This window comes from Crocuta crocuta, unplaced genomic scaffold (assembly GCF_008692635.1).
Source record: "Crocuta crocuta isolate KB4526 unplaced genomic scaffold, BGI_CrCroc_1.0 scaffold130, whole genome shotgun sequence".
NCBI lineage: Eukaryota > Metazoa > Chordata > Mammalia > Carnivora > Hyaenidae > Crocuta > Crocuta crocuta.
In genome coordinates, this window is record NW_027527920.1 from 2,350,836 (window position 1) to 2,364,844 (window position 14,009).

Sequence of the window (14,009 nt, forward strand, 5' to 3'; positions counted from 1 at the left end):
CCTCGAACAGGAGCAGTGACAGGCATCTATATACGGTCTTTTATGCTGTTTAAAAGCACAATGCTGTCAAGAACCACCTTTCCTGGTACTGAATGCTAGGTCATACTGAGACCAAACTAATAAAAAAGGAGGTAGTACAATGCTGACTGAGTGACAGAAGACATTGTGAAATCCTAGACAAGTTACTTCATCTCGCCGAGCCTTTTCTTTTGTAAAACAGCGATTTCTACACTTCTGTGGACAGTAAAACAAGTTAAAGTGCTTTGGAGATACATGATACATGAACTCTGCTTAAGTATAGATAGATCTGAATAAAACCAAGTTAAATCGTCCTAAAATTTGGACTTGGCTAGAATATCAGTGATGGAGATCTCCACTTATGGGGACCTTCTTTAAGAAAGCGCTCCCTCTATCTCTACAGGAGATAACTGGCTTTTTAAGAGTGAACTAAATCGAAGCAAAGTAAGGGAGTTTCAATGACTTTTAAAATATTTCATGCTTACACAACTGACAAAACTCTACTGAGCATCTTATATCACTGTTACAACACAAAGAGCAATTTAAATTCCGTGTTCAAGACAGAAATTGGAAAGCTCTCTGAAAATGCTCTGAAGGCTTCATTAACCAAGGTAATTGCTGGGGATGGTCTCATTCACAGTTCCCTGCAAAGAAACTGAACCAAATCTCAATATTTTATATTAAGTAGGAACAGTGAATAAGGCACATAAAATAGGTGACTTGGGCCACCAATATGTTTTTTTAAACTATAAAAATAAACATAAGTAACTAATGGAATAACAAAATAAAAGTTTATTTTATTAGAATTAGGAATGTTCTTTCCCTCTGGGCAACCTGAACAGTCCAGTTACAATGAAAATCTAAGAACAGTTATTTCCACAGCACAGGGTGCTCTATGCACAAAATTACAGGGTTAGGAGCATTTAATCAATTTACCGATCTGATTGTCTCACCAACCCGCCCCCTCCCATTCCCCAAGTGCTCTATACCGGGATCTGTAGCTAAAAGATTTTATTACATCAAGTCCTTTTCTCTCTTGTACTAAATTTCAGTTCTTAATCATGGCTGAACCACATTTTCAACCATTTCAAATCAAGTCAGTCAGTCTTGGGTCTGTTATATATGTGTGTATGTATACACATGTGTATTTAATATATTTATTTAAACACACATAAAACACATACAATCTGGGTCGCAGCAAATTACACAGAATTTAGGGTCTGATGATATTATACGCTACTCAATTTTACCACTGTGTGTATCCTGAGCTTTGGATCAAAATTTTATTGAAAATCATTTAAAGTCCATCTACTGGTCAATGAATTGTTCAAATGAAGCATGCACTTTTCAAAAGACAATGTAACTGCCCTCAAGAAGACAAGGAGACCCTGATGCTTACTGTGAATAGAGCCCTCTGACAAAAAGACTTTGGTGAAATAGGGAAGCTGTCACAATAAGGCTTGCCTATCCCAGCTGGGGTCACTGAAGCTACTAACAATGAGAGCAATTAACTCGGAATTCTGTCAAACATGGAGAGAGCTGTTAAAAGCGTGGAAGTTCAGAAAAGGCCAGTTCACCTTGATCCATACAAATTAGGGAATGCACCCACAACTGCAACACCCTTGGGGAATATGCCAACACTGACACTAAAAAGCATCTCTAAAAAGCACTGTTCCTCCATGGATGGGGGCTGATAGTATGAAGTGCACACACTGTTTCTGGATACTTGTTGCAAGGGGGGCATGTAAAGAGGATTTATGACACTGAAACCTAGATACTGCAGTTAACTGGTAAGTTTTTAAAACACCACACATACACAAAACGTTTTAAGGGAAGCCACGTGTATCTAGATAGCAACTCTGGCTGCTTTTCAAAGTTACCAGGGAAAGGAACTCATTCAAGCTTTCTATTAAAAAAAAAAATCTCCTTAGTTTTGATAAATGTCTTTTAAGATTGATGCAGTCATTTAAAATAAAGTCCAATGAACGATGGGGGCAGAGGGGAGAAGAGACTACGGAAGAAGCAGACGCTGAGTTCAGATTTGCACTTGAGGTGGCAAGGGAGGGGAGGATGAGAGGTACGGGTAAAGTTGATCCTAAAGCGACAAGTGGTTTAAGGAAGCAGCATAAAATACTCAGCAAACATTCACTGATTTTTGATGGGAAAACAACAGTTGCAAGTACATCTCATGTAACAACCTTTTTCTAAAAGGAAAAGTAGGGTTGATTCAGCAAAGCCTAACTTAGGCAAAAGGCCAGAGGAAAGTGAACCTACTTCCCAATGGAGTAATAAGATGTACAGTGCAAGAGCAGACGAAGCTGCCTCACAAATGGTAAACACTCCCTAGGCGCAAGACATATAAAGGAAGACAAAGAGGTCACCAAACCCGGTATTTAATATCAAGACCTCTTGATCTAGTTGCCTAACTCACTCTGCACTCCTGTAGAAAACTGACAGATTTAGGGATGCTGACCTGTTGAAAAATACCACAGCCAGAATGGCCTAAAGAGGCATATAGTTAATAAAACCACCACCATCCTTTACTTTTAACATAGCTCTTAGTAGAAATTTCATAAAAATGGACATCACAGCTAAAATGCATTATTAATTCTCCTATCTGCTGACAATAGAAAAGAAGCAAACTCAGTGATTTCTATTTAAATGCACTAGATGGGAATATTATGTTCTAGGGGTGTTCGCCTTCAAACTGAACCCACAGCAACACACACAAGCAATTTCAGTATCTGCCATTTTAAACTCACAATCTGAAACTAAGTGAATGGCTATTTATTTATATTTATATTTAAAGCAAAAACATTCTATTTGACACCCTAATGTAAAGAAGGGGTGAGAGAAGAGCCATAACTAAAATCTTAAAAGGCTCAAAGCAGCAATTAAGGGGGGGGGGGGGGAAGGAAAAACGTTGAAATGTTTCCTCTGGATGTACAGGGAGCACAGGAAGCCTACAGGTGTGTGCAAGACCAGGGCGCACACAGGCTTAGGTAGATGAATGAGGCCACGGAAGGGGAGGAGGCTGGGGATGGGTCATTCTTGAACTACAGCAAAAACCTCCCTGCTGCAGCCCTTATCAGGCCATGGCATTCAGTCAGAGCTTGACCTCCCCGTCCCTGATCAAGAGCTGGAATTCAAGGCAAGAGGCCCCTGGCCAGCAACGGACATACCAAACAAAAACGGGCAAAGTAATCTCAGGAAAGGGAAATCAAAGAGCTCATTAGGTCTTCCAGAGGTGCTAAACCAACACACCTTTATCCCAACCCTCAACCCTGGGAAGATAAAGCAAACTGAAAGAAAATGCACAGCAAATAGACATAATCTTGAAGATTTTTAAAGAATAAATATTTTTTGTAATTAAACATTATGCAAACACGTGCCACGCTTGCTTTGTCCATGCATATGCGCTATATACAATTTTGAAAAATACTGTGTTGTCCTCTTGTTTTAAAAGTCATATACAAAGTTTTTTTGTTTTTTTTTTTGTTTAATTCCTCTTGCTGCCTACCCCCTTCCCCGCCCCAAGAATTTTCTTTACAAGGAACTAATTCACTAATTCACTCATGACCTTGGGGTATGAGAGAGAGAGTCAGTTTGTGTGTGTGGGTGTATTTGTATGTGTAGGGGAGGAAGGGGAAGAGGTCCTTTACCAAAGTACAACAAAATGGCTGGTTTGGACATGAAAAGCAGTGTCAAGGAGCTGTTTTAAATTTTAACTGTACTATACTCAGGAAAAAGAAAAAGAAAAAAAGGAGTCAGCTTTGAGAATGAAGCTACGTTACAAGTTAAAGTTGGAGGGCTTTTTAGTGTGTCTGTCACACTTTTGTTGGCGGCCTAGAATACTGTTGTACAATGGTTTATCTACCTTTTTTTTTTTTATTACAATATAATTTACTTAAACTTTCCGTTAACAAAACAGAATTCTGGTACTACAGACCAGAGGTGTCAGAACAGGCTTAGTGCCTCCTTGTTTGTGTTTGTTTTGTTTTGTTTTAATTGCATGAGCACTCTAGATGGTAAAGTTTTCAGAGTTCATTTTATGCAGGGCCATTCTCAGTCCTCAATGTACTCCCACAGATCTTTTTCATAGCCTTCATGCACATGCTGTAACAAAACCCTTCGTCGACTCTCACAGTATCTGTAATCNNNNATGTTTATTTTTGAGAGACAGCACGAGCAGGGTTGGCACAGAGAGGGAGACACAGAATCTGAAGCAGGCTTCAGGCTCTGAGCTGTCAGCACAGAGCCTGACGCGGGGTCTGAACTCGTGAACCACGAGATCATGACCTGAGCCAAAGCCAGACACTTAACCTACTGAGCCACCCAGGTGGCCCAATTTTACTAATTTAAGGCACTCCTATATAGTTTATCCAGAATTGGAATAAGCGACTGGTTTTTTGCTTTTTTTTTTTTCCCCTAACAGATACATTTTCAAGTCTAGATGTACAGAACAACTTTTCTAATTTTAAAAGGTATTCTCCAAAAAAAGTTGTGAATCCTAGTTTGGGGAATTAATTTAAGAGTAATAAAATGTTAGAAATTCCTAAGGGCCTTAGAAATAATTTGATTCAATCCTGTCATTGTACAGATAAATAACAGTTTCAGAAAGAAGTAATTTCAAGGGTTATTGATTCACATCTGTAAGATCTCTGTTAACTGTAAAAATGACTGTAAACACAATGTAGTAGCTAGAATTGACTCAGGGAAGTGAAAGTGTTACTTGCACCTAAGTCTACCAAATGCCCAAAAGCTTCTGCTATTAAAAATGTATCTGTCAGGAAACAACTTGGGGGGAAATGGCTCCATGTTAAGAAAGCAAATATTTTACACCTTTAACTTAAAAGGCAGCATATTTTGAAGTATCACCTACCCCTAGAAAAAGTAAACCTCTCTTTAGAAAAAAACAAATTTTGGGGCACCCGGGTGGCTCAGTCAGTTGAGTGTCTTACTTTGGCTCAGGTCATGGTCTCACAGTTCCTGAGTTAGAGCGTCACATGGGGCTCCCTGCTGTCAGTGCAGAGCTTGCCTGCTCAGATCCTGTCTCCCACCCTCTCTGCCCCTGCCCTGCCCCTCCCCTGTCCATACTCTCACTCTCAAAAATAGGAAGGGAAGAGAAGGAGGAACGGAAGGAGAAGGGAAGGGGAGAAAGGAAGGACAGAAGGAGGGAGGGAGGGAGGAAGAAAAAACAAATCTAATAAAAACTCTCAAAAAGCCTGCGTAGCTCATTTGTCAACATCCAGAATTCCCAGGATCCCCAGGCTAGAACCAGCACCCTAATCTCACCCCTCATCCTAACATCCACTCGTCCCTTTTTAGGTTTTCTTCCTCACAAGGCAGCAACTAAGCAGATAAAGCTGAATGGAAGTAGAATAGCCAGTGTGATAAATGTTTGACTAGGACTACTGCCTGCAATTTCCTGCCCAAAAGACAGAAGCAATCTGTGGGAAACATGGCAGCAGCTGAGTTACTAGATATGCTAAACCCAAGTTTCACTATCACCTAACTTCTCCACGAAGGCACATCAGACCACCATGGGCAGAAACTTTTGCTCCACAACTGTTAAAGAAATCTCACCTGTACTTATCTTGTACTTTCTGCTTTATATCCTGCAGAGAATCCTGGGAAATATCTCGTTCAAGGTAGCCCGAAAGCACCTCTGTGGCATTCTCTAGATCTGCTTGGTTATTCTGCAAGAGAGGAGAAACAATACAAAGTAAATTCAGGCTTAGAAGATAGCTAAAACATAAGTCCTCGTCGCTGCTTCCTAGCCTATCAACTGTTCTCAACATCGATTCTGTAATTCTCACAGGTGGTTTCTGCACCTGTAAAGTTCTTTATCACTTTCCCTTCTGACAACCTGCACTCACCTTTCCAGGACAATTTTTTATATATTAAAAGAACTAAAGATTTACCTACCCATTACCTCTGGAAGAAAATCAAGAACAAAGTCCTCAAAAGGACTTAAGTCTTTTGAAGTATTCTAGTTCTGCAAACTGCTATTGGGTAAAACAAAACAAAACAAAACAAAAAAAGCGGGGAAAGCTTGAGGAAAAAATATAAACCCATTCTTATTTACAACTGGCTGCACCTACTTCTTATAAGAGAACACCACATGGAAGATTAAAACTGTTATCCTTTACTACTATGGCTAGTTCTGTACCTGTACCCATCTAAATTCCCATCTGCTAGTCAGTGTTATTGTCTAGTCATCTAAGAGCATCAATGTTTTATGTATCAACTTTATTTTTTAATACTAAACTATAATTAACATACAGTGTGTCACATTAGTTTCAGATGTACAATATAATGATTCAACAATTCTGTACATTACTCAGTGCTCATCACAATAAGTCACCATCTGTCACCAAAAAACGTTAATACCATCTTACTATATTCCCTATGCTATACTTTTCGTTTCTGCGATTTGTTTACTATTCAGTGGAAGTTTGTACCTCTTGATTCCTTTAACCACTTCACTCATCTTTCCATTTACCTCTCCCTTCTGGCAACTACTAGTTTGTTCCCTGTATTTAAGTGTTTTTTGTTTGTTTGTCTCTTTTTTCCCTTGATCATTTTTTTTCCTTAAATTCCACATAAGAATGAAATCATATGGTATTTTTGTCTTCTCTGACTTAATTTACTTAGAATTATACTCTGTAGGTCCATCCACATTGAATGAATGGCAAGATCTCATTCTTTTTTATTATGTGTCAATTTTAAATGAGCATCTCTACTTGAAAAATGTTTACTGCTAAAAGACCCCTTTTACTTTTCCACCATATTAACTTCTAATACCATACATTAGTTTTGCCTGACTTAAAACTTGTAATATCCTTGAAAAGTACTATCTCCATTTTAAAATAAAGATATAGATGGCATTAAGTAATTTGCTCCAAGTCAACAGAGCTAAAAAGTGATTGAGTCCAATTTCAAATTCAGGCTGACTCCAAAGCCTTCACATTTAATTGCTAGCTGGCTAAACCACATGGATTTGAATGCAGTTTAGGACAAGAAATCTAAATTTCTGAGAAAATCGGAACCTTTTTTTTCTTTTCCAAATTTTTAAATTCTAGCTAGTTAACATATAGCAGAACTTTGGTTTCAGGAGTAGAATTTAGTGATTTATCACTGAAATATTACACCCAGTGCTCATCATAGTAAGTGCCCTCCTTAATACCCATCATCCATTTAGCCTACTCCCCTACCCAACACCCTCCATCAATCCCTAGTTTGTTCTCTGTTGTTAAGGGTCTCTTATGGTTTGTTTCCCTCTCTTTTTTCCCCTTCCAATATGTTCATCTGTCTTGTTTCTTATATTACACGAGTGAAATCATATGGTATTTGTCTTTCTCTGACTGACTTATTTTGCTTATCATAATACACTATGGAATGCATTATATAGAACTATGGAGCTACAGCTCCATCCATGTCATTCTACATGGTAAGATTTCATTCTTTTTGATGTCTGAATAACATTTCATTGTGTGTGTGTGTGTGTGTGTGTGTGTGCTTGTGTGTGGACACCACATCTTCTTTATCCATTCATCAGTCAATGGACATTTGGGATCCTTCCATAGTTTGGCAATTGTTGATAATGCGGTAAACACTGGGGTGCATGTACCCCTATGAATCTGTATTTTTGTATCCTCTGGGTAAAAACCTAGTAGTGCAATTGTTGGATCATAGGGTAGTTTTACTTAAACTTTTTGAGGAACCTCCATACCGTTTTCCAGAGTGGCTGTACCAGTTTGCATTCCCAAACAATGTAAGAGGATTCCCCTTTCTCTGCATTCTGGCCAACATCGGCTGTTTCCTGTGTTGATAATTTTAGTCATTCTGACAGGTGAGAGGTGGTTATCTCATTGTGGTTTTGATTTATATTTCTTGGATGATGAGTGAAGGTGAGCATCTCTTCGTGTGCTTGTTAGCCCAGACAGGAAACTTTAAAACTACATATTCTATGAAAGACCAAGTAGTCCTATGACATAGTTGGGTTTTCCCCACTCAGTAACTATTCCTACCTCAAAGATAATGGACTGGTTATTCTTTTTGAGGTAGAAAGCGAAGACATAAGTGTACATGAGTGTGGCACGACACTGGCAGAGGACATCAACTGCCTTCTTCAGGAATTGCACCTCAATCCAGGACATGTTGTGCTGTTGCATCTCCTCCATTTTCTGCTTCACCTGAGCATATAGTTTGTGCTCAAAGCGTAGACTCTGCATGTGGTTCATATAGCGATTACAGTAGAACAGGTACCTCTGCAGGGCTGCCCTAGATCGCTGTCCCATTAAGAAAAATTAAGGAAATGTAATTATAACAAATGTATCAAATACACACAAAAGCCGATATCATATTTATTGATGAATCAGTATAGGAATTTAGGCTAAATCCGGAACAGACAGACATCTCTTGCTACCTTTTGTTATTTAATACCGCTATGAATGTCCTATAGCTGCACTTTCCAATATGACAGCCACTGGCAACGGGTGGCTATTCAAATTAAAATAAAAAATTCAGTTCCCCTGTGCTCAACAGCCACCTGTGGTCAGTGGCTACCAAACTGGACAGTGGTGATAAAGAACATTTCCAACACAGGAAGTTTACTACTCTGCAGTATACAAGTAAATACGTAAGAAGCATCAACATTTTAAAGTAAAAAACAACAGAGAGGCAATCAGACATCATATAACTCTTCACCCAGTACAAAAGAAAGTATCCAGTATCACCAGGTAGGTGGTCCCCTCACTCCCCAATTGAGTCTAGATTCAAGTTATCTAGAATTAACCACCAGTTTCAGGAAATATATAGATAAAAGAACCTATTAAATGATACCAGGGAATTACAATTGGCAAAACCTAGAATGTGAAAAATTCTACAGGACAAAAATGACTTAGTTTCCTCAACAAATAAATAGTAATGTGGGAAGTGGGGAGGAGGAATGAAAGACAGTAGACAATATTCAAAAGTTATCAATCAAACACAAGTTGTGAATCTATATGGATCCTGATTTGAACTAACTAGAAAAGAAAATTTATGAGATAGAGACATTTGAACACTGGATAGTTAATGATATTCAAAAACATATAATAAATGTATATACAAACATAATAGTGGTATTGCAGTTATATTAAAAGTGTTTTGAAGGGGCACCTGGGTGGTTCGGTTGGTTAAGCATCCAACTGGGGCTCAAGTCATGATCTTGCAGTTCATGAGTTTGTGCCCCACATCAAGCTCTGTGCTGACAGCTCTGAGCCTAGAGCCTGCCTTGGGTTCTGTGTCTCCCTCTCTCTCTGCCCTTCCTTTGCTCATGCGCTATCTCCCTCTCTCTCTCTCAAAAATAAAACATTAAGGGGTGTCTGGGTGGCTCAGTTGGTTAAACATCTGACTTCAGCTCAGGTCAGGATCTCACAGCTTGTGAGTTTGAACCCCATGCCCCTTTCTCTGCTCCTCCTAAACTTATGCTCTCTCTCTCTAAAATAAACATTTTAAAAAGTAAAAAGTAAAAAATAAAAAAATTTTAAAAAGTGTTTATTTATTTTTAATGTTTTATTTATTTTTGAGAGAGAGATAGAGACAGCGTGAGCAGGTGAGGATCAGAGAGAGAGGGAGTCACAGAATTTGAAGATAGTCTCCAGGCTCTGAGTGAGCTGCCAGCACAGAGCCCAATGTGGGGCTCAAACCCACGAACTGTGAGATCATGACCTGAGCCAAAGTCGGACACTCAGCTGACTGAGCCACCCAGGTGCCCCTAAAAAGTGTTTTAAAGACACATAAAATATTACCAAAGAAACAATGTATCTGGTCTAGATTTATGTTATTTATCAGACTGCAAAAACGATTCACCTCAGTCTCTCCCATTATACTGTAACTCTGAACCACATAACTGGCCAATCACACGATCCAGTATCATACAACACTGAAACATCTCAAAAAATCTATTATTATTCAAGAATCAGGTAGGTACCAAATCAATTCTTACACACTGGAAAATTATGCTAATTAGGTTTAATCATTATTAGATGAAAAGCAATATTAATGTTGGGCCGACTGGGTGGCTCAGTCTGGGTTAAGCATCTAACTCTTGGTTTTAGTTCAGGTCATGATCACACGGTTTGGTGAGTTTGAGCCCCACAGCAGGCTTTGCGCTGACAGTGCAGAGCCTGCTTGGGGTCCTCTCTCTCCCCCCCTCTCTCTGCCACTCCTGTTCTCTTTTTCTCTCTCTAAATAAACTTAAAATAATCTGCTTGGCATTTTATCCCACCCCCTAAAACAAAGCACTAATATTTCAAGCCTGTCAAAATTCCAAGATTAAATGGAAAACCTAAACTACCACATTAAAATATAAGATTTTAAAGGACTTGACTTAAAATCTGATTTAATGATTCAATTAATTCTAAAACAGCTTCTCACTAAAATACCTCTAAAATACAACATGAAAGAAAACCCATACCACTACTGCAAATAAGACCAACTTTAATGAATCCCAGAATCTGGATGGAGAAAATGCAACGAGTGACCTTAAAACACGTTGGGAAAAGATCCAGAACAAACCTGACTACTTACAACAGGGGTTGGCAAACTGTCCTGTGAGCCAAATCCAGCTGCTGCCTGGTTTTGTAAATAACTTGGAACTCTATCATGCCTACTCATTTGAGTTTGTGGCTGATGTAGCATTGTAAGAGCAGAGTCAGAGTTCAATAGGTATAAAAGAGACCATATAGTCTGCAAAACTGAAAACATTTACCATCTGCTTCTTCACAGAAAAAGTGTACTGACTCTCCTGGTCTAGAAAATAAGAAAATCCAAATGACCACCACGATCAGGAGCATGGTATAGTATGTTAAGTCAACAACTTTCTACAAAACAGGTACACTTTTCCAAGGCACTCCATTACCATCTATGTTCTTTCTGGACTATGTGCCAACCATCTAGCACTTTTTAAGGCTACAGTTTCCCAGTGAACCCTATGCCAGAGTACTAGAGCAGGGAAAGTGAGGAAAGAAGAGGCCAGATGGGTGTGCAATGGTGTACTCCATTCTGGAAGGCACGGCTCCCACTAAATAAACAAATAAAGCCCCTTGTATAAAGTCTTTCTCTGTATACCCCCAAGATGAGAAGATTCTGGTTTATTTTTTTTTTAAGTTTACCTATTTATTTTGAAAGAGAGAAAAAAGTGTGAGTAGGAGAGGAGCAGAGAGAGAGGAAGAGAATCTCAAGCAGGCCCCTGCTGTTAGTGCAGAGCCCAACAGGAGCTCAAACCCACAAACTGAAATCATGACCTGAGCCGAAGTCGTGCTTAACTGACTGAGCCACCCAGGAGCTCCTAATTAGAAATAAATTTTAAAAGAACATTTTAAAAGTCAAAAAAAGAAAAAAGAAGCATGTTTTGGATGACACCTTAGCAAGGAAAAACATTTGAAAAGAATATTTTTGGGACAACAGGGGTATTTCAATATGGAATAGATGAAGGTAAGTAAGGAATAATTAAATTCCAGGATTCTACAAGTTTGACACAATTACCAGGCTGAAAGGAACTCAAAGTATTGATGAACTTAATCCACACCTTCTACAATGGTGAGTTATATCCCTAACCAGTAATAGGAACTCCCCTTCTGAGGAAGTCCATTATAAATCAGCTCACTTATGATCCCTACTGGCTTCTTGATGACTAATAAGTTAAAAAAAATTAAATAGAAATGAGAATGCACATAAACAGCAGGAAGGCTTTTTAACAAATACTGTTCTCTAGACTCTGTGCTGGGGTGAAAAATCCTTGATGCCAAAACTACTGAAACCTGGAACTGTGCAACATGGCTAGATTAATCTTTTAAAAGAAACAAACCTACAAACAGGAATGTTCCTGACAGGCATTTTGGATAATATTCCCTTTCTAAATGTACACAGATAACCAGTATTTACTGGGGTGTCTTTCCACAACTTTTGCAAAACTGAAAACTTCTGCTAAATTTTCCCTAATAAACATGTGATACACATTCCTGTTCAACTGTTACCTGAAAAGAAATGTACTTACCTCCTGTGCATCTCTTGCTGCCTTTGCATCATCTTCATTATAGCGGTTACAGTTGTACCTTAAAGTGAATTAAAGAGGATTCCATAAAGCCAAAAATCAATGAAAAGGGAAGAAATCACAGAATTTTAACCTGGATTCAGAGATTATCTAGAACCAATATTCTCTTTTAAACAGAGAAACTGAGGTCTTTAAAATGCCCAGGGTTCTAGAATTATGACACAGAAAAGAATTCAAAGTGTTGTTGGATTGAACCCCCACCTAGTGTTGGAATCCTCTAACACTGTATCAGTTCTCTATCTAGTAATGGAATTCCCCACCTCCTGAACTAGTCCATCCATTCCAAATCAGCTCACCCGTAATCATTAGAAACTGCTGTCATTCTAAAACTTCCATTTCCTGACTGTAGTCCGAACTTCTAACTTAACTTTTGAAGAGGTCATCTTATTTCCTAGGTTGTCTGTTATTCAGGCCAAATATTCCCAATTAATCCAGTTACTTACCTTCTTATTTTAATAAACCAAAGAAAACCAATAGTCCATGGACTACTATGTAACAGATGCTGTGCTATGTGCTTTACATGATGTTACAGCTTACAAGAATCACTGAAAACTGAATGATACACAAAATGAGAAGCAGGGGAAATGTGCCCAGAAGACAGCTCAGAGTGAGGATGAACAGACTGGCACTTGTCCTGATTACTCCACCTCTGCTTTTCTCTGAGTCTACATTATGGGAACACCTGATACTTGAGTGCTTGCTATCTATCACCTACTTACAAAGGACTTTAAATGTACTATCATATTCAATTCCCTGAACCACCTTATGAAATATGTATTATTACCCCCATTGAGCAGATGAAGAATTAGGTTTTGAGAAGGTAAGTAACACACTTAAGATAACATAGCTAGGGTTTCAAAGCTAAGAATTAAACATATGCCTGTCTGCCAACTGAGGGCCATGCTCTGAACTACTGACTATATCATTCACATGCTGTAGTCCTGTCTTCAGGATCTTAACAGTAATCCTTTTAGGTCTAAAGGAAGAATTTTGAACTTAAGTCTTGTTTAACTGGATTCACTGTTCCAGCTTGCCAAGTTTCCCAGGATTTTAATGGCCTATATGTTTAATATCCTTCTGTGATGTTATCCCAAAATATACGCAAGGTTCTCTTACTAGTTTAAGAAAGTCATCAGTAAAACTGACCACAAAACCAATACACAGTTTACATGAATAAAAAAGGTTAAGAACAAAGCCTTTCGACAGACCTTGGAAGTATTCCATTAGGAAGACAGAAATCCATTACCTAGAACTCCAAGAAATGGTCATTCAATTAATCCAAATATTCCTGTGTATATTCATAGCCGAAGCCACAAACTTCTAAGCTCACAACAAAATGCCTTGTTGAGATCTACAAAATGTTCCCTAATCATCATCCTAATACCACCATTTGATTCTGGGATTTCACATAAAAGTTATATGGTTCATATGTAGTATGTGGAATCAATCACAATTTTTGGAAACTTGGGATTACATTTTTTGTCAGCTTTTAGTTTTGGGTAGCTCTCTACTTTCTGTAACTACTCAGAAATAACCAACAATGGCTCACTGATCTCCTCTTTGAGTTTTTAAAGTAACTCAGACCATAATTCACTCAAGTCAGGAGCTATATTAATTTCCCACCAGCTTGGGTTGTAATTCTCTCTTACCAAAAATTACTTAATTTAACTCAAATATTGGGCTCTCCTTGCCCTCTACTAGTCAACTATTAATACCTCTTCTTCTTATCTAATATAATAATATCCTTAAAAACTTTCTTTTTGGTATTTTTTGGATATTTTTAAGCCTCAACTCATTTTGTACTGTGTCAAAATTATTAAGGACTTGAAGGCCCGGAAAAGCAAACAGAATTCACCTCTACTTCTAACTCAGATGACGGACAGTGCTA

The 14,009-nt window shown here is 38.4% G+C and overlaps 1 protein-coding gene across 1 annotated transcript in view; it reads right to left on the reverse strand.

Moving 5' to 3' along the window:
* Positions 1-790: 790 nt before the first annotated feature.
* Positions 791-14,009, reverse strand: part of ARIH1 (ariadne RBR E3 ubiquitin protein ligase 1) — a 111,157-nt gene continuing 97,938 nt past the window's right edge. Inside the window, 4 exon segments of the mRNA XM_077746075.1 lie at positions 791-4,168; positions 5,605-5,717; positions 8,052-8,312; positions 12,065-12,122. Of these exon segments, the coding sequence (XP_077602201.1) occupies positions 4,084-4,168; positions 5,605-5,717; positions 8,052-8,312; positions 12,065-12,122 (517 nt within the window). The 3' untranslated portion in view covers positions 791-4,083.